At 53.5% G+C, this 21,016-nt stretch overlaps 3 protein-coding genes and 1 long non-coding RNA gene across 4 annotated transcripts; 2 read left to right on the forward strand and 2 right to left on the reverse strand.

Moving 5' to 3' along the window:
* Nucleotides 1–563: 563 nt before the first annotated feature.
* On the reverse strand, nt 564–7,106 carry LOC129133934 (E3 ubiquitin-protein ligase TRIM7-like). The gene is made up of 7 exons (XM_054653616.2): nt 6,454–7,106; nt 4,342–4,428; nt 3,576–3,803; nt 3,036–3,058; nt 2,806–2,921; nt 2,506–2,538; nt 564–1,711 (listed from the first exon to the last, which is right to left on the reverse strand). The coding sequence occupies exons 1-7, from the start codon at nt 6,967–6,969 to the stop codon at nt 1,185–1,187; spliced, it is 1,530 nt and encodes a 509-aa protein (XP_054509591.1). The 5' UTR covers nt 6,970–7,106; the 3' UTR covers nt 564–1,184.
* A 2,307-nt stretch (nt 7,107–9,413) lies between these two features.
* LOC129133941 (uncharacterized) lies at nt 9,414–12,309 on the reverse strand. The gene is given in 5 exon segments (XM_077191022.1): nt 9,414–9,764; nt 9,767–11,005; nt 11,602–11,737; nt 11,826–12,009; nt 12,140–12,309. Coding segments are annotated over 4 exon segments (1,533 nt in total). The 5' UTR covers nt 11,931–12,009; nt 12,140–12,309; the 3' UTR covers nt 9,414–9,711.
* Nucleotides 12,232–14,166, forward strand: LOC143695810 (uncharacterized). Its single transcript, XR_013185341.1, has 2 exons — nt 12,232–12,360; nt 13,172–14,166. It is a non-coding gene; the product is annotated as an uncharacterized LOC143695810 (long non-coding RNA).
* A 948-nt stretch (nt 14,167–15,114) lies between these two features.
* IL4I1 (interleukin 4 induced 1) lies at nt 15,115–20,550 on the forward strand. Its single transcript, XM_054653618.2, has 7 exons — nt 15,115–15,248; nt 16,862–17,076; nt 17,603–17,715; nt 17,892–18,093; nt 18,459–18,527; nt 18,769–18,902; nt 19,095–20,550. The coding sequence occupies exons 1-7, from the start codon at nt 15,236–15,238 to the stop codon at nt 20,125–20,127; spliced, it is 1,779 nt and encodes a 592-aa protein (XP_054509593.2). The 5' UTR covers nt 15,115–15,235; the 3' UTR covers nt 20,128–20,550.
* The last annotated feature ends 466 nt before the right edge of the window (nt 20,551–21,016 follow it).

Here is a 21,016-nt window from a genome sequence, read left to right on the forward strand (position 1 = left end):
CCAATCCCCTTGCTGGGATCCTGGCACTCCAGGGGCTCAGAATTCAGGGGGAGGGAAGGGGAGATGGAATGAGGGGGGGGACAGTGCTGGAGATGAGGAGGCAAAAAGGGACATGGGGGGCAATGGGGGGGCTAGGAGGGACATGGGGGGCAATGGGGACACAAGGAGGGGGGACAATAGAGCCCAGAATTTCGGGGGAGATGAGAAGGGGAATGAGGGGGGACAGTGGGGGAGATGAGGAGGCAAAAAGGGACATGGGGGGCAGTGGGGAGATGGGGACACGAGAAGGGGGGACAATAGAGGGGAGAGAGGGTCCCTCAGCGACAGCAGGACGGGCTCGGCCCCTTCCCCAGGGAGGATGGGATGAGTCAGGATGGGATGGGTGAAAATGACCTGCAAAGCAACGGTGCCCAAACTGGGGGGGGGACACGAGACCCCTCATCTCCACACGGCATTTTAGGGGCGAGGGGGGGACACAAAGCTTTGGCTACTATTCGAAGCAGGATGGGATCAGCCTCTCCCTGTTCCACGGGGCTCCAACTCCAAAGAAAAAAACCACAAAATGAACTCTACAGGGGTGTTTAACCAGCAACAAAACACAAAATGAACTCTACAGGGGGTGTTTAACAGCAACGGAGAGAGGGTGCTCAAGTAGCCCTCTCACCAACCAACACCCCTGAGGAAGATTTTTGAGGGTAAGAAGACTCAAAAACTTTGAACTGCAACAGGAAAAAAAAAAAAATCCCCCCTGAACAGCCAAGGGTGGGATTTGGGAAGCAAAGGAAAACCTAAGGATGGCAAGGGGGAGAGAGAGGGGGGACACCACCAGCGAGCAGGGCGGGGGCTCAGTTGCAGAGGGACAGCGAGGAGCCCGCGTAGAAGAGCCAGAAGAGCGGGAAGATCCTCTCGGAGAAGGCTCCAACTCCAAAGAAAGAACACAAAATGAACTCTACAGGGGGTGTTTAACCAGCAATGGGGAAGGGGTGCTCAAGGAGCCCCCTCACCAACCAACGCCCCCGAGGAAGATTTCTGAGGGTAAAAAGACTCAAAAACTTTGAACTGCAACAGGAAAAAAAAAAATCCAGGGATGGGATTTGGGGTGTTTTGCTCAGAAGCAAAGGAAAACCTAAGGATGGCAAGGGGGAGAGAGAGGGGGGGACACCACCAGCGAGCGGGGCAGGGGCTCAGTTGCAGAGGGACAGCGAGGAGCCCACGTAGAAGAGCCAGAAGAACGGGAAGATCCTCTCGGAGAAGGCGGCGGTGAAGGTGAAGATGGGGGCCATGTTGTCGGCGTTGTAGAACGCCACCCACCCTCCCTCGTAGTCCAGGTACACCCCGATCTTGCGCGGCCGCTCGCACAGCGACAGCGGCGTCTCGGGAGAGGTGAACGCCTGGTACTGATCCCAATTCTTGCCCTTCCAGTTGAGCCCCACCGCCCAGATGCCCTCCTCGGGGGCGAAGTCGACCTTCTCCTTGCGGCGCACGGACTCGCGGGCGGCGCCCAGCACCCAGCTCTCCCCGTCGCCCACCTCCACCTCCCAGTAGTGGCGGCCGGCAGAGAAGCCCTCGGAGGCCAGGACGCAGAAGGCGTAGTCGAAGCGCTTGGGGTGCGCCGGCAGCTCCTGGGGCGCCCCGCGCAGGCGCACGCTGCGCTTGTCCTCCGACAGCACCAGGTAGGGGTTGGCCGTGTCGGGGTCCAGGGAGAGCTCGCCTGTGGGGGAATGGGAGGCGGGTGGTGATGCGATTAATACAGTACTATTAATCGTATTAATGCTATTAATAGCTGCTGTGGTGTTGGCAGGGGTCTGAGGGTGAGGGTTAGGGAGGCAGGGACAAGAATGTTGGCTCTGTGTTTGAGGGGGATTGATTTATTGTTTTCTGATACTACTGTGTTAAATAATTGTATTAAATAATACTATTGTAATAAATAATGACTTATTCTTTTATTATACTATTGTGTTAAATAATAAATAATAATGAAATTATAAATAGATTATAATTATTAAATTATAATTAAATCATAAATTTTAATTAAGTTTTAAATAAATTATAAATAATTTTTATATTTAATATATAAAATATATATTTTATATTTTATATAAATATAAATTAATTATACATTATTATATAATTAAATTATATAAATCATTATATATTTAATTATATATTTAAATTATAATACGTTGTATTAAAATGATAGTAAAAGAATGGAACAAATTATTTTGTCAGAAGGCTAGCTAAGAATAGAATTTTCTGTGCCCCAAACCAGAGGGGAAGGACCCAGGTGAAGCCACCTGGAGCATCCTGAAGAGCCCACACAGAAGCCAAGCCCAGCAATTCCAACCTCAACCCCTGGAAAAGGCAGGTTAGACTCCCCCATAACCCCCAATCCCAGTAAATTCCCACACTATCTCTTGGAAAAGGGAAGTCCCAGCCCCAAATCCCAGCCAATTCCATGCAAACCCCTGGACAACAGAGCTGTTATCCCAGTCTCCGTGGCCTCACCTGTGTCGTTCTCCAGCTCAAAGCGCAGATTTTCTGTGGGAAGAGAAGGAAGGAGTTGAATCCCCAGAACTGCTCAAGCCATGGGAATGATCCCAACTCCACACTCCCACACTCAAATCCCAGGGAAATCCCTTTTCCACCTCTTCCCTAGGATGAGGGAACAACGCAGAGCTCTCCCAGCCAGCCCAGGGGGGGAATTGGAGCCCGGCTCCATCCCAGCCCCCATTTTGGTGGATTTCCACGTGGGATCCTGGCTGGGAAAGCACTTTTTTTTTCCAGGAAGGATCTCATCAGGCTCACCCTTGAATTCCAGCAGCACTTCCTTGAGCACCGCGCTCTTCTGGGAAAAACTCTTCAGCTTCTTCTCCAGCTCGGAAAAGCCGGGCTCAGGCTTGAGGAACATCCAGCTCTCCAGGCTGAGGAGACACGGGAGTCAGGGACCCAGAAAATCAAGGAATTCCCCCTGGGAAGGGTGGAAATGCCAGCTCCAGCTCCAGCTGAGAGCCTCCAGGTTCACCCAGCTCACTCACCTGCTGCCAGCTGGGACGACGCCCTGGAAGGGGAAGAAAACCCAAGGAATTTGTTAGGATCAGCATCTCTCCTATCTCAAGATATCCCAAAATCCTCCCCAGAAACTGGGAGGATCCCATGAAGGGACTTTTGTCCCCACAAAGGTATTTTTGTATCTACAAAATTTTCCCACCCCATTAATAGAATTTTTTACCCAATAAATTTATTTCTCCAATAAATAAAAATTTTGACCCATAAATGGAAATTCTTGCCTACATAAATGGAACCTTTTTCCACCCCATAAACAGAACTTTTTTTCTCCCCATAAATGGAATTCTCACCCCCATAAACAGGTTTTGTCCCTCTAATTAGGATATTCCCCTGATAAATAAATAAATATTTTGACCCATAAATGGAAATTCTTGCCTGCATAAATGGAACCTTTTCCTTTTTTCCACCCCTTTTTTGTCCCCTCAAACAGAATTTTCATCCCCATAAATAGGTATTTTTGCCCACTACACCGGATTTCTGTCCGTGAGCGGGAATTTTTGGAGTCCCACCTCGCCAGGTGTGCTCCCCGTGCCACCATCCCCGCCCTGCTCTGCAAGGAGCTTGTCCAGCTGCGCAATGTCCTCGGCCAGCCGCGCCACGCTCTCGTCCCTGCGGCGCCCGATGTCCCTCTCCAGCTCCTCCAGCCTGGAGAGCAGCAGCTGCTCCTTCTCCTCCAGGAACGCCCGCAGCTCCTTGCACTCGGCCACGATCTTCTGCCTCTCCACCTCCGTCTGTTTCTGCAATTCCAGGGCCAACATCCCCGTGAGGGCAGGTCCCCGCAGCCACGGAGCTCGGGGAGAGAATCTCCGAGGGCAAGGGGAACCCAAATTTCCACAGGCAGGAAATGCCCCAGGTGAGACCGAACCCACCTGGATGGGGCTCCCAGCAACTCCTCACTGGGATTCCCATGGGCAAGGGGAACCCAAATTTCCAGAGCCAGGAAATGCCCCAGGTGAGACCGAACCCACCTGGATGGGGCTCCCAGCAACTCCTCACTGGGACTCCCATGGGCAAGGGGAACCCAAATTTCCAGAGCCAGAGAATTCCCCAGTGAAACTGAACCCTCATTCCCATGGGGATGAGGAACCTCCCAGGTGGGACCAAATTTATCTCCAGAGCCAGGAAATGCCCTGAACCCTCCTGGATGGGGGTCCCAGCAGCTCCTCACTGGGATTCGCATGGGGAACGGGAACCCAAATTTATTTTCACAGCCAGGAAATGCCCAGGTGAGACTGAACCCTCCCGGTTGGGGGCTCTGGAACCCCCAGCACTCACCAGCAGCTCCTCACTCTGCCTCTCCCGCTCAGCCTTGGCCTCCTCACGCCCTTTCCTCAGGGAGCTCAGGTGCTCCTGGGGCACCTCCTGAAAGCACAAAGGATCCCTTGGGAATTCTGCCCCCGTGGGCCATCACGATGGAAACGCTGCTGCTGTTAAAATGGTCAAATTCACCCAATCTGGGGCTTTTTTTTGGAGATGGAACCAGCAGCTACCCTGACCTAACAAAACCACCAAACTTCACCCCAACCAGCCCAAAAACTGAAAAAAAAAAAAAGTCAATTGATTTTATCTGTCTGTGAGGAAACAAATGCCCTGGTCCCACCCCCATCCTCCTGCCACATTCTCCCTCCTCAAGGTGCCCCAAAATTGGGTTGGACTCCTCCCCAAGAGGAGGAACTACTGCCTTTAATGAACTGCTCACTAAATTATTAATTATTAATTCATTAAGCTCATCTTTATTTAAGTAATTTGACCTCCACGGAGGGCAGAGAAGCCCCTGCAAACAGCAGCTGGCCCTGGGGGCAAATGAATCTACTTATTTTATAACTAAAACCCTAAATACAAGGATTTTGACTGTTAAGAGCCAGAAGTTGCTGGGTTTGGAATTTATCCATGAGATTAAAGCAAGTATCAGGGCAAAAACGGAGCAGGGAGGATCTCAGCAACAACCAATTATCAAACACTCATAAAAGTAGGGTAACGAGGGGGGAAAAAAATCCCAAGGGAGCAACAACCTGGATCTACACAAGGACGTTTGTGTCCTAAAAAAAAAAAAGGACAAACCCCCAGATTTAGGGCGGGGGGACAGCCCCAGCGTCCCCGGAAGAGGAACCACGGCAGTTCCGGGACAAAACCCCCTCTAAAAGGATTTAATCAGCACAAATAATTAATATGCGGTGGTTAATGATGCCACAGTCCCCTCCCCTGCTCCCTCCTCCTCCTCCTGCTGCCGCTGCGCAGCGACATCGGCTCCGTCCGGCATCTTGGATCCCTCTGGTTCCTGGAATTCCGAGGCCTGCCCACCCACACCGAGCCCTCGGGGTTTCACAGTGCCAAATTAACCCCCGCTGCGATCACGACACGCCCCGTATCGCGACATAGCGGAGCCCCAGCGCTGCCGGGGGGGCGCCGTTTTCGCTCTGCGTCATTCCAAAGGGATGGGGGGGGGACGGACAGGCGGCTCCTGGGGGGGCCCAGCGCCACTTCCAGCCTGATCCTGGATCGGGATCAGGGATTAAATAACGCCCCGCTCCTCCTCCCCGTTCCCAGCTCGGTCCTGGGTTTCGGGGAGCTGGCGAGATTTTGCACTGAGGTGGGCACACCCCCTTTTCCCAGTACTGTCCCAGTTCATCCCAGATGGATCTCGCACCCCCCCATCTCGGGGGTGTCTGTGTTTTGGGGTGATTCGGGTCCTTCTGCATCCCCCAAATTCTGAAAGCAGCGCCCAGCTGGGCAGGGGATCCCCCGCGGGATCCACACAGCCTGGAGGGGCCTTTAATGCACCCCAAAAATGGGGGGGAATTGGGGGCTCATTTCTGTGCTCCCATTGGAACTGAGGGGTCCCAAAGGAGGAGGAAGAGGGAGTCCCTGATGGGGAGCAGTCCCTGGGGCACCCCAACCCCGTGAGATCTCCTTGGGGTGCTCCCCATCTCCTCTCTGCCCTGTCCGTGTTTTGGAGTGATTCGGTTCCTTCTGCGCCCCCAAATTCTGGAAGCAGCGCCTAGCTGGGGAGGGGAATCCCCCGTTGGATCCACACATTTGGGGGTCCCCACACAGCATGGGGGACTGGGAGCTCATTTCTCTATTCCCCGTGGAACTGGGGGGGTCCCAAATAGAAGGAGGGAGTTCCTGGGGAACCCCAACTCCGCGAGATGTCCTTGGGGTGTTTACTGCATCCCCCATTTCTCAGGGGTGTCCAGCACCCCAAAAAAGACCCGGGAAGGGTCTCGGCTGGACCTCTCTGCTCCCCAACATCCCAGAAAAGACCCGGGAGGGGGTCTCACTGCCCCCCAACACCCCGAGGGGGCTCGCAGTGCTTTTCCCCTCCGGCAAAAGCCCCTCCAGCATGGGACTCCTCCCCCCGCTGTGAGGGGGGATCCCGGCACTGACCTCCGCGGCGTGGGCCGCCTCCTCGGCGGGCAGCACCGTGTGGGCTCGGTGCTCTCGGGACAGGTGACACACCACACACACGGCCCGCCGGTCCTGCACGCAGTACAGCCGCAGCGGCTCCCCGTGCCGCGGGCAGCGCGGCGGGCCCGGCGGCCCGGCCGGAGCGGCGGCGGCGGGCAGCGGCGGCGCGGGCGCGGGCGGCCCCGGCGGCGGCTCGGCGGGGCCCGGTGGCAGCCCCAGCTGGCGGACGATGTGCACGATGTTGCCGAGGGAGCGGTTGGGGCGGAAGAGGCGCTGCGGCACCGGCTCGCGGCACTGCGGGCAGCACAGGCGTCGCGCCGAGTCCTCCCAGCACTGGGTCACGCAGGCGCGGCAGAAGTTGTGCCCGCACTCGGCCACCAGCACCGGGTCGTTGAAGTACTCCAGGCACACCGGGCACGTCAGTTCGTCCTGCAGGCTCCGCGCGGCGCTGCAGGGCGCGGGCGGCGCGGACGGGGGCGCGGGAGGCGCCTCCATGGCGGCCGCGGGGCCGGTGGCGGCCGCGGGGCCGGCGGCGGTGCCGGTCGTGGCGCTGGTGCCCACAGAGAGTCCCCAAACGCGGAGCACCCGCTCCGCACGGCTCCGCCGCCCCGACTGACGGCCGAGGGGCGGTGCCGGGCCTGCGCCGGGGAAGGGGCGGGGCTGCGCCTGCGCGGGAGGGTAAAACGGGCGTGGTTTGCGCTGTCCGTAACGAGGTGGGCGTGGCCAGGCTCTCCTGGTATATAATGAGCGCGGGCAGGGGGCGTGGTGTTGCCTGGGGGTGTGGCTGCGTTTGCGCAGTAGGAGAGGGCGGGGTAATGGCCGTGAGGGCCCGTAGGAGTGGCCTGAGGGCGGCTGAAGGGTCTGGGGGTCGCTGGGGGGGCTATTTGACAAGTGTTGGAAATTCGCTCCAGGAAGCTGAATTCAGGGAAAAATTATTCAAAACCTCTAGACGTACAAAAACGACCCCAAAAGCCCTTTCCTAGGGGATTTAGGGATTTTTACATCCCTACTGGGAGCAATCCCTCCTCCATGCGACAGATGCAGAGAACAACAGCACCATTTTCCTGCTTTTCTCTACATTTCCTCACTGTCCGTGGTGAGATTGGCTTCGGGGAGGAAACACTTTGTCACTGTAGGGTGGGGAACGGGAATAAATTGGGGTTAAAAATTTAATTCGGGGTCAGAGCGGAACTGCCCTCTTCCGAAATGGCGGCCTCGGCTTCAGGAAGGGCGCAGGGAAAATGGCGGCGGCCTCGCGCTCCCCATTGCCGCCCGCGCGGCCCGGCTCAAGATGGCGCCCGCGGCCTGAGGGCCCGGCCGCCATCTTGGGTGAGGGCAGCCAGGTCTTCAGGGCCCAGTCGGGGGGCAAGGCCTGCGGAGCAGGGCGAGGAGAAAACGACGTTTTGGCCCAGATTTGCTGTAAAATCTTGGATTGCTCCCTTCAAGCATTTGATTGCATAATTTCTGTCCCCAAAATGAATTTTTTTGGGTTTAGGATGGAGAATGTGATAATAACTCAGTCAAACAATTCTCTTCTATGAGCTGTTCTGAGGATGCAAAATGAGGGAATAACACCAAATTCCCCAAAATGTTGCTGTGATATTTCTCAGGAGTTGCTTTTATTGTGTATCCAGGCCCTCAGAAAGGGTTTCCAAGGTGTTATTAGAGAAAAAAAAAATATTTATGACCATGTCTTCTATTCATCGTTCAGGGTTCACCTGCCCCCTCTGGAGACTTGTCCTGGCTAGGGCAATCTCCAGCTTTATCATTTTATTTTATTTTATTTTATTTTATTTTATTTTATTTTATTTTATTTTATTTTATTTTATTTTATTTTATTTTATTTTATTTTATTTTATTTCCAATATTAACCTCCTCATTCTCTTGCCACAGCTTGATTTGATTGCCCTGCACTGCATAGTGGTGCTTGTGGCTACATAATAATAATAATAATAATAATAATAATAATAATAATAATAATAATAATAATAATTTTTTCCCCCCGAGCAAAGTGGTTTTGTTTTTTTTAATTTCTGCCCTGACTTGCAGCTCTTGCCGCCAGAGGGCCTCAGCCATTGTGCGCAGCCCTTTTCTGCCTTTTCCCCCAGCTCCTTCCTCTTTTTCCTTTTCTTTTTTTTTTTTTTTTTAATTCTTTCTTTCCTTCCTTTCATTCTTACGTAAACAAAGAGACACAGGTGTCCACGAGGTGTGGGGTTCCCAGTTTATTCCTGCCCTGTGCCAGCACCTCCTGCTCACCCTGAGCATCTTCATCCCCTCCATCCCCTTCTCCCACCTGCTGGCAGCACAACACCCCTGGATTTTCGTACCAGAACCAGCCCTGATTCCCCCACCCTTCCCCGATGGAGCCAAGTGCCGTTTCCTTTGGGAATCAGCTCCTCCTCCCCCAGGTTGTCCCTTTTTTGAGGTCTCAACTGTAGCAGGTGCAAATATTCACCTATCGCTGTGGGGAGACACCAGGGCAGATAAATCCCACCCTGTGCCATGACAGAGCAGTGTCACCCACCCCAGAGCCCTTCAAGTGTCACTTGGTGTCCAAGACAAGTTTTCCCTCAGTTGTTGTTGGAACTCAATACATCCCTCTGGGTGTCCAGAGCAGCCAGGACCCCTGCCAGGGGGCTCAGAGACCCTGGCACACAGCCCAGAACACCTGTGGGTTTGATTATGACCCGTGGAGCAAATTACCAGCTTTGCATGAAGGCCTGAAAGCCACAGAAGTTTAAGTAATGTAATAATAAAATTATCACTAGGTGAAAAAGTAGATTTTGGGGTTTTTAGAATAGGGGTTTTGGGGACAAGATGGAGGGACTTGGGTGTGTCCAGCCTTTCTTCTTCTTCTCTACCTCCATCTTCTGCTGTGATGTTGGCACTTACAGATGGGTTTAGAGTAGAAACTCACTGTCTAACACAGGAGATAGGCATTGGAAAGTAATTGTAAACATGTTATGCGTAGTTTGTGGTATAAAGAGATAACACCGCCCCGAGGGCAGTCAGAGTGCCTCTGACTATCCTGCTGAGCGGACCTCGGCTGGGCAGGAGAAAAATTTTATAGATAAGATACAATAAACAACTCTGAGACTGAGAAGTGAAGAACTCCGATTCATTCTTTGAACGTGTGGGCCGAAACAGAGACTTTTCATGTGTCTCGGAGCTGCAATAAACTGCAACCTCCCAGAAGTTGTCTCTCCACATCCATCACACCGAGGAGCCTCTTAGTCCTTAGGGCTCCTCGCTGCTGCGAGCTCCAGGCGTGTCCCCAGTGAGCCGTGTCCTGGCGAGGGCCCCGCAGCCTTGGGCAGGTGGCTGCGGCGGTGCTTGCTGAGATGTGACCCCTGGCTGAACGCCTCGCCACACTCGGGACACTTGAACGGCTTCTCCCCGGTGTGCACGCGCCGGTGCCGCTCCAGGTGCGACGCCCAGGCAAATCCCTTCCCGCAATCATCACAGGTGTAGCTCTTGTGCTCAGCGTGGCCGCGCTGGTGCACCAGGAACAGCGGCGCTTCCCCGAAGCGCTTCCCGCAGTCGCCACACTTGTAGGGCCGCTCCGGCGAGTGCGTCTTGCGGTGCTGCAGCAGATGCGCCTTCTGCGTGAAGCGCTCGCCGCAGCTGGCGCAGGGGAAGGGCCGCTCGCCCGTGTGCACGCGCCGGTGCCGCTCCAGGTGCGACGCCCACACGAAGCCCTTCCCGCAGTCGCCGCAGCGGTGCGAGTGCTCCCGGCCGTGGCACCGCTGGTGCCGCGCCAGCGCCGGCCCCGCCCGGAACAGCTTCCCGCAGTCGCCGCAGCGCAGCGGCCTCCTGCCCAGGTGCGTGCGGCGGTGCCGCGCCAGGTCCGAGCTCTGGCTGAAGGTCTTCCCGCAGGCCGGGCAGCGGTGCGGCCGCTCGCCGGCGTGGCTGCGGCGGTGCTTGGCCAGGTGCGAGCCCTGGCTGAACGCCTCGCCGCACTCGGCACACCCAAAGGGCTTCTCACCGGTGTGCACGCGGCGGTGCCGCTCCAGGTGTGAGGCCCACACGAAGCCCTTCCCGCAGTCGCCGCACTTGTGGGGTTTGTCGGCGGCGTGGCCGCGGCCGTGGGCCGCCAGCTCGGCGGCGGCAGCGAAGCGCTTCCCACAGTCGCCGCACTTGTGCGGGCGGTCGCCGGCGGCGTGGGTGCGGCGGTGCTGCCGCAGGTGCGAGCTCTGGCTGTAGGTCTCGCCGCACTCGGGGCAGCCGAAGGGCCGCTCGCCTGTGTGCACCCGCTGGTGCCGCTCCAGGTGCGAGGCCCACGGGAAGCTCTTCCCGCAGTCGGCGCAGCTGAACGGCCGTTCCCGGGCCGGTCCTTGTCCGCGTGGGGCTTTGGCACAGCCGAGTTTGGGGAGCGTGGCGGGTTTGGGGGGCACGGCTTTGTCCGGGCGCTTCGCTTTGCGCCGGTGGGAGCCCAGGGGCTTCTCCCGCTCCAGGCTGAGGGATGAGTGCCCAGCACTGCTCTCCAGTGCTCCTTTCTCCACTGCTTTTTCACTCACCAGCCCCTGAGCTGCTGGGAAAAGGGAGAAACAGGATTTAAAATAAAGGAATAACAACAGGATTGTCCTTAAAAATTTCGCTTTTTCGCTCACCAGCCCCTGAGCTGCTGGGAAAAGGGAGAAACAGGAAAAGGTGAAAGCGTGAGGGAGGTGAAATAATGGTAATAACACCAGGATTCTCCTTAAAAATGTCACTTTTTCACTCATCAGCCCTTGAGTTGCTGGGAAAAGGGAGGAGAAAACGGGGAGGGCGTGGCCCTGACTGAGCAGGGGTAGGATTAAAAACAATAGAGCAACAACAAGATTCCCCCTAAAAATCTTGTTCTCCCAAAGAGGAGGAAGAGAGATCCAACACAGAGCTGATCCCAGTTTGATCTGGAAATGTGGAGATGCCAAGGGGCACTCCAGGCCCAGAATTTTCAATTTAAATTAGGAGAGATCAATAACGTTTTCCTGAAGAAAAATAATTAAGGAAAGAGCTGGGGTTTGGGGAAATCCCCCTGGAAACTTGCCCAGATCCTTCAGCCCCTCTTCCCAAACTGCTTTGCTTGAAGCAAAGGAAGGACAGGGGGATGTACAACAAGGAAAGAGATTTTTGGGGCGTCCTTACCCAGGGACATGAGGGTCTCGTAGCTCTCGTGCATCACGTCGAGGTACAGAGACTTCTGCCGCGGATCCAGCAGCACCCACGGCTCCATGGCAGAGGGAACAACGCACGTTCCTCCCTCGGGGCTCCCCAAAATCGCCTGCAGGGAGGAGAAACCCCTTGAAATCGAGGAATTCCCACACACACAGTGCTTCCCGCTCGAGATTTCACCCTTCTCCTGCGGTCACCTCGAGGAATGCCGGGTTTTCACAGCCCCTCCATCCAGGACTAATCCCGAGCAGGAGAGTCCCTGCTTCGCCCCCGCCGTTCCGGCAGATCCCATCCAGCAGCATCCTCCTCTTCCTCCCGGCTCTCCGTTCCCCGGCAATCAGCGGCGGGGCGCCGGGGCTGCATCCGGGAGCGTCCCCATCCCTGCGGAGCCCAGAGCTCCCTCTCCATCCTGCCTGTCCCTTGTCCCCTCCCCAGAGGAACCGGGAACAGCCCCCGCTGCCGTCTCCATCCCCGACCCGCATCCCCGTCCCTCCTCCTCCCCGCTACCTGCCTTCGTCCCCGGCTTCCGCGGGGCTTCTCCTCGTGAAAAGCGCCCTCCGTTCCCAGGGAGGGAGGGGGCGATGCCCAGAGCCCCCCGTGCAGCCCAGCAGCCTCCCCCAGCAGGACACAATGGAGGCGATGCCGAGCGCGGCTCCGGAAGCCCGAGCGGGTATCCGGGAGGGAGAGACGAGAGGCTGAGCCGCAGCTCCGCTTAGCCAGAGCCCTCTAGAGGTAACGCGATCCCAAACCCATCCCCAAACCTCTGCGAACCCTCTGGAACCGCGGGAACGGGCGGGAGCGGTGCCCCCTGCCCCTCCTGCTGCTGCCCTTTCACCCGCGCTGGTGCCCAGAGGGTTTGGGGAAGATCCGCCGGGAAAATTGGGGTGGCAGAAGCGGGGATGGATCGTTCGTTGGGAAGCGTTTTGCTGGGATCCCCCCCCCGCCCAGGTGAGAGAGGGGACGCTGCTGGTTCCCCTCTCTCAGCAGGCAGGAAGAAATTCGTGTTTTCCACGCGGAAAAATAGCCCTGATGGTGTTTTCCTGGTAAAAATAAGTGGTTTTTCTCCCCTCAAAACTCCAGGTGAGCTGGTTATCATAACCCCACGAATAAAATCTCCTCCCTGGGAGGAGGAGTTCATTTCTTGCATTCATTTCTTGCATTATGCCCCCAATCCCAAAAGTGTTGCGTGCAACAGGTGTATCCAGGGAATCCTCTGGCCAAGCAGGAAATGATGGACAAGAAAATGCTTTGAAAGCACATCTTTCCTCACCAGGACCTGCCCAGGGCTCTCCAACCTGTGCCTGCCGGCCCGGAGACTCATTAGGGCTAATTACCTCATTAATAAATCCACACGGGGTTTTCCCTCCTGGTGCTTTACATAATCTCAGTCCCTTTTCATCTCCACAGGGAAACGCTCCCAGGTGAGCGCGTTCCACCATTCCAGGCGCCTTCCAACACGCTCATGATGCCCCACACAACGTGTGGAATGAAACCTCACTTTGTTTTTTCTTTTTTTTTTTTTTTTTCATAACCTTAAAACCAGAAAAGAGCAACTTGGAAAGAAATCCCCATCCCTTCTCCCACCCTCTGATTCCCTGCCTCGTGATGCAACCGGTGCCAGGCTGAAACTCACCTTCCCGTAACCTTCAGGGAATCAGCAGATGCCAGCAGGAAGATGGGAGGGACAACTTTTGCAACTGGTGGATTGTTGATGCCCAGAAAATGACGATGTCCCCATCGCTGAGGTTGATCCCAAAGCCGCCTGCTGGGGCACGCATTAATCCAGGTTTTATCAGGGCAATCTGAAATCGGCTGCCTTCAATCCAAACTCTCTGATCTTCCTGGAAATCTGGGCCAGTTTCGCCATGTAATTCCCAAATCTCTCAGGATTTGTTTTTCCAGGTGTGGTTTTGGAAGTTCGATGTTGGCACCACACAGGGGAACAACCAGCAAATCATAAATCATAAAACATAAAGCCAGACCCAAACCAAGAGGGTTTTTCCCCCAAAAAATGATGCTTTTACTTTTTTCCAATCCAGCTGGTGGATTTTCTTAAATGGTGACATGCTCCAAGACAAAAAAAATTTCAATAAATTAAAGAAAAACCTTCAGTCCTTCAGCTTTTCTAGAAGCAAACTTTCCAAAGGTTTTTGTCACCCAATTCTAACCAAGACAGCTCAGGAAGGAGTCAAGAAACCACCAATGACCCCAAAAACATCCTGGGACTCACAGGACTGCATCGTTCCATGGTGAACCTCCCCGCCCTGGGGGATGTACCACCCGAATCTGAGCACACATAATCTCGAACACATATAATCTCATAATATAACGACTTGGGACACCAAGTAAAAATTAAAATAAATTAATAAAACTGCAAACATCACTTCAACAGCCCTGAAACTACTGCTTAACCAGACTGTGGCCACCACCCTGCCTCAAAGGGGCCAGGCTATGCTCTCACTCTGTGGTTTTAAGGCAATTTTCTGTATACGTTGCATTTATTGTGATTTTTCTATCAAATTGTAACTATGACTTAAAGTCTCTCACAAGGGATTTGTGTGGGGTTGATTTCCCCCGCTGGTTTGCCTTCAAACCAGCACAACCAAGACCATGGTGTTGGGAATCCTGCAGGAACCACAAAAATACCCCCACAAACCACCAAAAAGCAAAATTCTGGGCAAAGCCCACATGGTGGCATTGGGAATCCTGCAGGAAACACAAAAATACCCACACAAACCACCAAAAAGCAAAATTCTGGGCAAAACCCTGCAAAATGCTCCCTAAATTTTGTTTGACTGAATGTTCCTTCATCCTGAGGTGTTTTATGATCATATTTAGTGAAATCCCACAGTGGATTTCACATAAAATATGGTGAGAGCTCCAAGCAGGAGCTCTCGGTCCAAGAACGAAGAGATGGTTCTTCAGATGAGTTTATGGTGCTTTGGCACCATATTCTGGAAAAATACTGGTCTCATTTCTAGGAAAAATATCCAGTTTCTGCCATTTCAGTGAAGTTCTGGGTGATCTCTAAGGTCTCCTTCCCACTCAAACAATTCATCACCTCCTCTGTTATAATGGAGGCAAGATCAAGCCAAAACTCCCAGCACCTAAGAGCCTCCAGCAGATGAATTTTCCCCAGAAATGTTCATTTTCACCCCCGAAATCATATTTTGAAGGTCTCCCCGGGGTTCAGAAAGATGCCCCTGATGGTTGAACAGATTTCAGCGGTCTTTGTGCAATACCAGGAAAAAAAACCCCAAACCCGATTGTTCCTTCTGGGAAATTGCAGCCTCTGGAGGAGCAGGGTGCGGTCACAGTGTCTGGGTAAACATGGTACACCCCAAAACATGCACTGGACAGCTGACTTTGCTCCAGTGACTAAAGGGGGACAAAAAAAAAAAAAAATCCAGCAGAGGAAACTGAGTCTGCTCAATTTCTGGTTCCCCTTCTGATGACAAATCGCACTTCACTCCCTTCCGGGTTGCACTGATTGGCAGAGGGATTTTTGGAAGCTTCAGGTTGCTTTTTTTTTTTTTTTTTCCCCTGTTAAGCTGGGGTATAAAATGAATTGCAATCTCAGCAGAGGATTCATCTTCCTCCTGGAGAGATGACTGGGACTGGTGAGTGATTCCTCCCCTCAAATCCTGAGATCTCAGTGGGCTTTTTCCTGGATTTCTTTCATCCTTGCTGTCTGGGTTTGGTGTTTTGGTTCCATCTCTTTTCCACCTCTCCCCTTTTCCAGCTGGACTGCTCCATGGTCACCTGGAGCTCCAGGCACCTTCCCCCAAAAAAAACACCTGATAGAAGGTGGAGATTCTCCACATCTTCCCCAAAAAAAACACCTGATGGAAGGGGGAGATTCTCCACATCTTCCCAAAAAAAACACCTGATGGAAGGGGGAGATTCTCCACATCTTCCCCAAAAAAACACCTGATGGAAGGGGGAGATTCTCCACATCTTCCCAAAAAACCACCTGATGGAGGTGACACTTCCAAGAGCCTGTCCCAGGATATTTGCCCTGATCTCCAAACAGGATCTCCCCAATGGTCCATACATTTTTTCCAGGTCAATCCAACCTTATCCCACTGTTAACAGGATTTCTGCAGCAGATTCTTCCTGAGTATTTTTCACACTCGTGGTTGGTGTCTTGATCAGCTCAAGGGGCTGTTGAAACGCCTGCCTCAGGTGTTGGATGATGAAGGCTCCAAGGTGTGTTCCCGGCAGATCCACCCCAGATCTGCTCCCGAAAAAAATAAAAACCACAATTCCCAGGGATTTTCCAGCAGTAAAAATTACCCAAAGCAGAGTTTCCAAAGCTTTTTTTTTGTTTTTCCCTGGAAGAAAATTGGCAGAAGTCAGGGGAAGGAAAAGAAAATGAAAGTTGCTCTTTAGTTATTTTGAAAAACAGAAACCAAAACTAGGAAAATCCCAAGGCAGGGGGGGAGAGGGGGGAACAGGGGATAGGATGGGACAGAGTGTGGTTCTCCACCCAAATTTTCTTCCACTGTGAAAATGTTAAATAATGTTGTGTCTGTTCTGGTGGAAATGTTTGCTGCTCCCTGTGGGCATCTCAAAGACACAATATTCGTAAAGGAGAGGATTTTAAATTGGGAGGGATTTTTAAAAGGAGGGGATTTAAAAGGAGGGAATTTTAGAGGAGAGGATTTTAAAGGAGAGTAAATTTCTCTAAAATTAAGTAGAAATTTTTTAATCTGGGAATTTTAAAGAAGATGAATCCCATCTCTCTTCATCCCTCCAATTCATCCACCTTCCTGTGAAATTTTATCTCCAGCTCTCCTGCCTGTGCAAGTCCCCATCAGATCCATCTGCCCAATCCTGTCCTTTCCCTCCACCCTTCACATAAAAATATAAAAACTCCCTTTCCCAGGTATGGGAAAGGTCACTGGGAACAATTATTTTCACATGAGTGGCACTAATTACTGTCTTGAAAGCTTTGGGGCTTATTCTAAGAAGGTCAAAGTCATTCTGGGAACTCACCACAACAGCTGTACTAGCAGAACATGAATATGGAGAACTAAAAAATCATCTATGGGCTGATTTCTCTTAGAAAATGGGAATCACCCTCACTGACACCTCCTGGCGCCTTCCATGGTGGACTTGCTGGGGCCAGGGGTTTCACAACCACCCCAGTTCCTCTTTTTAGGTCCTGGATGCCGACACAGTTTGTGCCAACGCCGCATTGCTGCCTTCCCTCCTCTTCTTCCCTCCCCAGCCCTCTTCCAGATCCTTCTGCTGGCGGGTCTGCTGAGCGCCCAGCGGTTCCCATCCTTTCCTGAGTATTGTCTCCACGACCAGGACTACGAGGAGCTGCTGCAGATCGTGCGGGATGGGCTGGAGCCCGCGGCCCGCCCGGCGCACGTGGTTGTGGTGGGCGCAGGGATCGGGGGCCTGACGGCGGCCAAGCTGCTCCGCGACGCCGGGCACAAGGTGGGGATCCCACACGGGTCTCCCAGGCTCGTTTCCCTCCTCTAAAAGTCTTCCAGGGAAAAGGAAATGCAGTGGTTCAACCCCTGAAGGAAGGGAAGGAGATTTGTCCCCGGTAATTTCCCCTGATGTTGGTTCCTGAGAATCAAACGAGTCCTTTGCGTTCTGTCTTTGGAGCAGCGGAAATTCCAGGGGTTCCCAAACCATCCCAAGGCACCCTCGAGTCTCAAAGAGGGTTTGCAAGGCACGTGGGGACAGATTGGTGCTGCTTTCAGAGCCCCAAAACCCTGAACCACCACGAGAACCTTCTCACCGGAGCTGGTGTCCAAATGCAACCCAGGAATTGGGAAATGAGAAACTGCCCCAGAGGCAGAGGTCTCTTGGCCAGCAGAGGAGGGTTTGGATCTACAGGTGCTTCATTCACCACCTGAAGGGGATCTGTCCCACCCTCTGGACCCGGTTTTGAGGGAGTTTCACTTCAAACAAGCCATTTCCCAAACACTTCCAGCCTCCATCCAATTTTTTCCAGGTCACCATTCTGGAAAGGAGCAGCTGGGTCGGGGGGCGGATCCGGACGTACCGGCCCGAGGGACAGGATTGGTACGTGGAGCTGGGAGCCATGCGCCTGCCAGGCAAGCACAGGTGAGGGCGTGTCCAGCCCCGCGGCCAGGTGAGGGACCAGCCCAGTCTGGGGGGAAAAGCATCCCCAGTGCTTCCCTGGGGTTCAGGGTTTGTGCCAAGGGGACAAAATGCTCTGGTGGCAGAGCTGGGGGGTTGGTGGTTAGATTTTGGCGCCATCACTCCGCCCTTTTTTCCAGGCTGGTCCGCGAATTCATCCGCCAGTTCAACCTGAAGCTGAACCCTTTCATCCAGAGCGACAACAACACCTGGTACTTCCTGAAGGGCGCTCGGGTCAGGGCTGAGGAGGTCAACAGGAACCCCGATGTCCTGAATTACACAGTGAAGCCGTCGGAGAGGGGCAAGAGCCCCGTCCAGCTCTACCGGGAGGTCCTGAGCAAGGTACAAGGTTTTCCCGTGGTGTCCCCTCACCTGAATGATGAGATGAGTTGGAGAAAACTTGGCCATAAATTGGGGAAGAACAGGGTCCTTTTGGGGGTCAAAAGCAGAGAGGCTCAGAAACAAGGACAGAAGGTTGCAAAACCCCTCAGGGGTTCAGAAACAAGGACAGGCAGTTGCAAAACCCCTCTTTGTCCATAAGAAATCCCTTGGAAGGAGTCCACCAGGAATTGGACGAGCAGAAAATGCCACGCCGAGGCACAGCTGCTTGAAACTTGATGTCCAGAAGCTGCAGGGGTTACCAAACCCTGAAATCCTGAGAGAATTTTGATCTTTTTCTAGTGAATACACCAATGTTTCTTCTCCAGGCTTTTAAGAAGTTCCAGACCACCGATTGCAGGAAATATCTGGCTCAACACGACTCCTTCTCTACCAAGGTAATGGACTTGAGGGTAAATGTAATACCAGCTCTTGATAATTAACCTGCTCTCCCTGCTTTGAGAAGGGTCTGTCTGTGTCACTCTAATCCCATCCTCTGTCACCTTTTGGATGCTTTTCCCTAATAAATGATCCCTTCTACTTAAAAAAGGCTGAGAAAGGGGCCAGCACAGCGCCAGTGGAGCCCTAGCTGATGTAACAACCTCAGGCTGTGTCTCTCTCTCCTCCTGGGATCTCCAGGAATATTTGATCAAGGTCGGGGGGCTGAGCCGGGGAGCTGTTGAGATGATCGGTGACTTGCTGAACGAGGACTCGGGGTTTTACCTGTCCTTCCTCGCCTCCCTGTGGGACTTTGACATCTTCTCTGAAGAGAGGTGAGTGCTGTCCCTGCAGCCCAACCCCATCCCCACAACAGAAAATGCCAGAGTGATCCCAAACTGGAGCCGCTCGCAGCTTAACCTGACCCCCAAGCTCCGCTGGTGTCTCCAGAGGAGCTCAGGTTTTTATTTTTACACTCCCTAAACCCTTCATCCTTCCCACACCTCCCGCTTCTCCTCCCCTTCCAGTTTTGATGAAATCACCGGAGGGTTTGACCAGCTGCCCAAAGCCTTCCACAAGGCGCTGCCCAACGTCGTCCAGTTCAACTGCACCGTGGAGAAGATCATGAGGAAGGGCAACAAAGTCCGAGTGTTCTACCGCGCTCCGGACACGCTGTCCCCCACCGTCATCACTGCAGATTACGTCCTTGTCACCTCCAGTGCCAAAGCCACCAGGCACATCCAGTTCCTGCCGCCGCTGTCCCCCGCCAAGACCCACGCCCTGCGCTCCATCAACTATGCCAGCAGCACCAAAATCATCCTGGCCTGCTCCGAGAGGTTCTGGGAGAAGGACGGGATCCGCGGGGGCTGCTCGGTCACCGACCGCCCCTCCCGCTTCATCTACTACCCCAGCCACAACTTCTCCAGCGGCGTGGGCGTCATCCTGGCCTCCTACACCTGGAACAACGACGCCGAGTTCTTCCTGCCCCTCACCGATGAGAAGTGCCTGGACGTGGTGCTGCAAGACCTGGCGGACATCCACCAGGTGAGCAAGGAGTACCTGCAGTACACCTGCGACCAGCACGTGATCCAGAAGTGGCAGCTGGACCAGCACGCCCTGGGCGCTTTTGCTGCCTTCACGCCGTACCAGTTCGTGGATTACTCACAGGCCCTGTTCACCCACGAGGGCCGGGTGCACTTTGCCGGGGAGCACGCGGCACAGCCGCACGCCTGGATCGACACGGCCATGAAATCGGCCGTCAGGGCCGCCAGCAACATCCACCACGACAGCAGCGAGGTTGGGCTGGACACAGCTGTGAAATCGGCCGTCAGGGCCGCCAGCAACATCCACCACGACAGCGGCGAGGTTGGGCTGGACACAGCTGTGAAATCGGCCGTCAGGGCCGCCAGCAACATCCACCACGACAGCGGCGAGGTTGGGCTGGACACAGCTGTGAAATCGGCCGTCAGGGCCGCCAGCAAAGTCCACCACGACAGCGGCGAGGCCACGGCGGTGGGCAGCGAGGGGCTGGGGAGAATCCCACGGAGGGAAGAGCTCTGATGCGTCCTTTGGCGGTGTGAATCTGGTCCTTTTGATTTATTAAAAATATGGATATTTGTGTAGTACCGATATCCAAGCGTGACGGACAAAAACTCTCTAACAGTTTAAAGTTAGAAAGTTTATTATCCCATGGGCAGTGTGCGGGATAACTCCCAAATTCACACCACGATTTACAGGTGATTACAGAGCCCTTTTATCTATATAATTATTGAATAAACAAAACACAAATGCATATTCATAACTTTGGTACGTCCCATTTCCAATATGGATATTGATCTAGTACTGATATCCAACAGTGACGGACAAAAAACTCTCTGACAGTTTAAAGTTAGAAAGTGAATGTTTATTTCAGGATAGTTCTCAAATACACACCGCAATTTACAGGTGATTACAGACTGCTTTTATCTACACGAATATTGAATACCCAAAATAAAAATGCATATTCATAACTTTGGTACATCCCATTCCCAATACGGACATTGATCTAAGTAATTAACTGTTAAGTAATTTACCATTCCCCACAGCACCATCCCAGTCTCTTCTACTTAAATTTTGGCCAACGCCAAGTTGATTCAAGTATATAAAATGAATTATCCTGAATTTTCAAACCGAATCCAAGGTTTGGGTGGAGTTTCTCCTCTCACCAGTAATTGTCCTAAATTCCATGGCCTTGGAAACTCCGTCTGTGCTGCAGGTGGGATTTTTTGGGCCTCGAGCTCAGAACGGAGCCAAACTCCACGTGCAGCACCCACTGCAATGGGAAAATCAGAGCTCAAAAAGTGAAACGTGGTAAAAAGAGGAAACAGCCAGATTTTGGCTGCCTGGTTTGTGAATTCCCTGGAAGTTGGGAATTTCAGGGATGCTGCTCCAAGGTGGAAGGAGCCAGCTC

This window comes from Agelaius phoeniceus, chromosome 27, assembly GCF_051311805.1.
Source record: "Agelaius phoeniceus isolate bAgePho1 chromosome 27, bAgePho1.hap1, whole genome shotgun sequence".
Lineage (NCBI taxonomy): Eukaryota > Metazoa > Chordata > Aves > Passeriformes > Icteridae > Agelaius > Agelaius phoeniceus.

Excerpts from the sequence above, each read along its gene's own strand:
- LOC129133934 (XM_054653616.2), bottom strand. The coding sequence starts at position 6,969 with ATGGAGGCGCCTCCCGCGCCCCCGTCCGCGCCGCCCGCGCCCTGCAGC. Across the intron at positions 3,804-4,341 it reads GGCAGAGTGAGGAGCTGCTG|AAACAGACGGAGGTGGAGAG; the intron begins GTGAGTGCTGGG and ends CTGGAATTGCAG. Across the intron at positions 1,712-2,505 it reads TGAGCTGGAGAACGACACAG|GCGAGCTCTCCCTGGACCCC; the intron begins GTGAGGCCACGG and ends ATTCCCCCACAG.
- IL4I1 (XM_054653618.2), top strand. Across the intron at positions 18,528-18,768 it reads ACGACTCCTTCTCTACCAAG|GAATATTTGATCAAGGTCGG; the intron begins GTAATGGACTTG and ends TGGGATCTCCAG. Across the intron at positions 18,903-19,094 it reads GACATCTTCTCTGAAGAGAG|TTTTGATGAAATCACCGGAG; the intron begins GTGAGTGCTGTC and ends CTCCCCTTCCAG.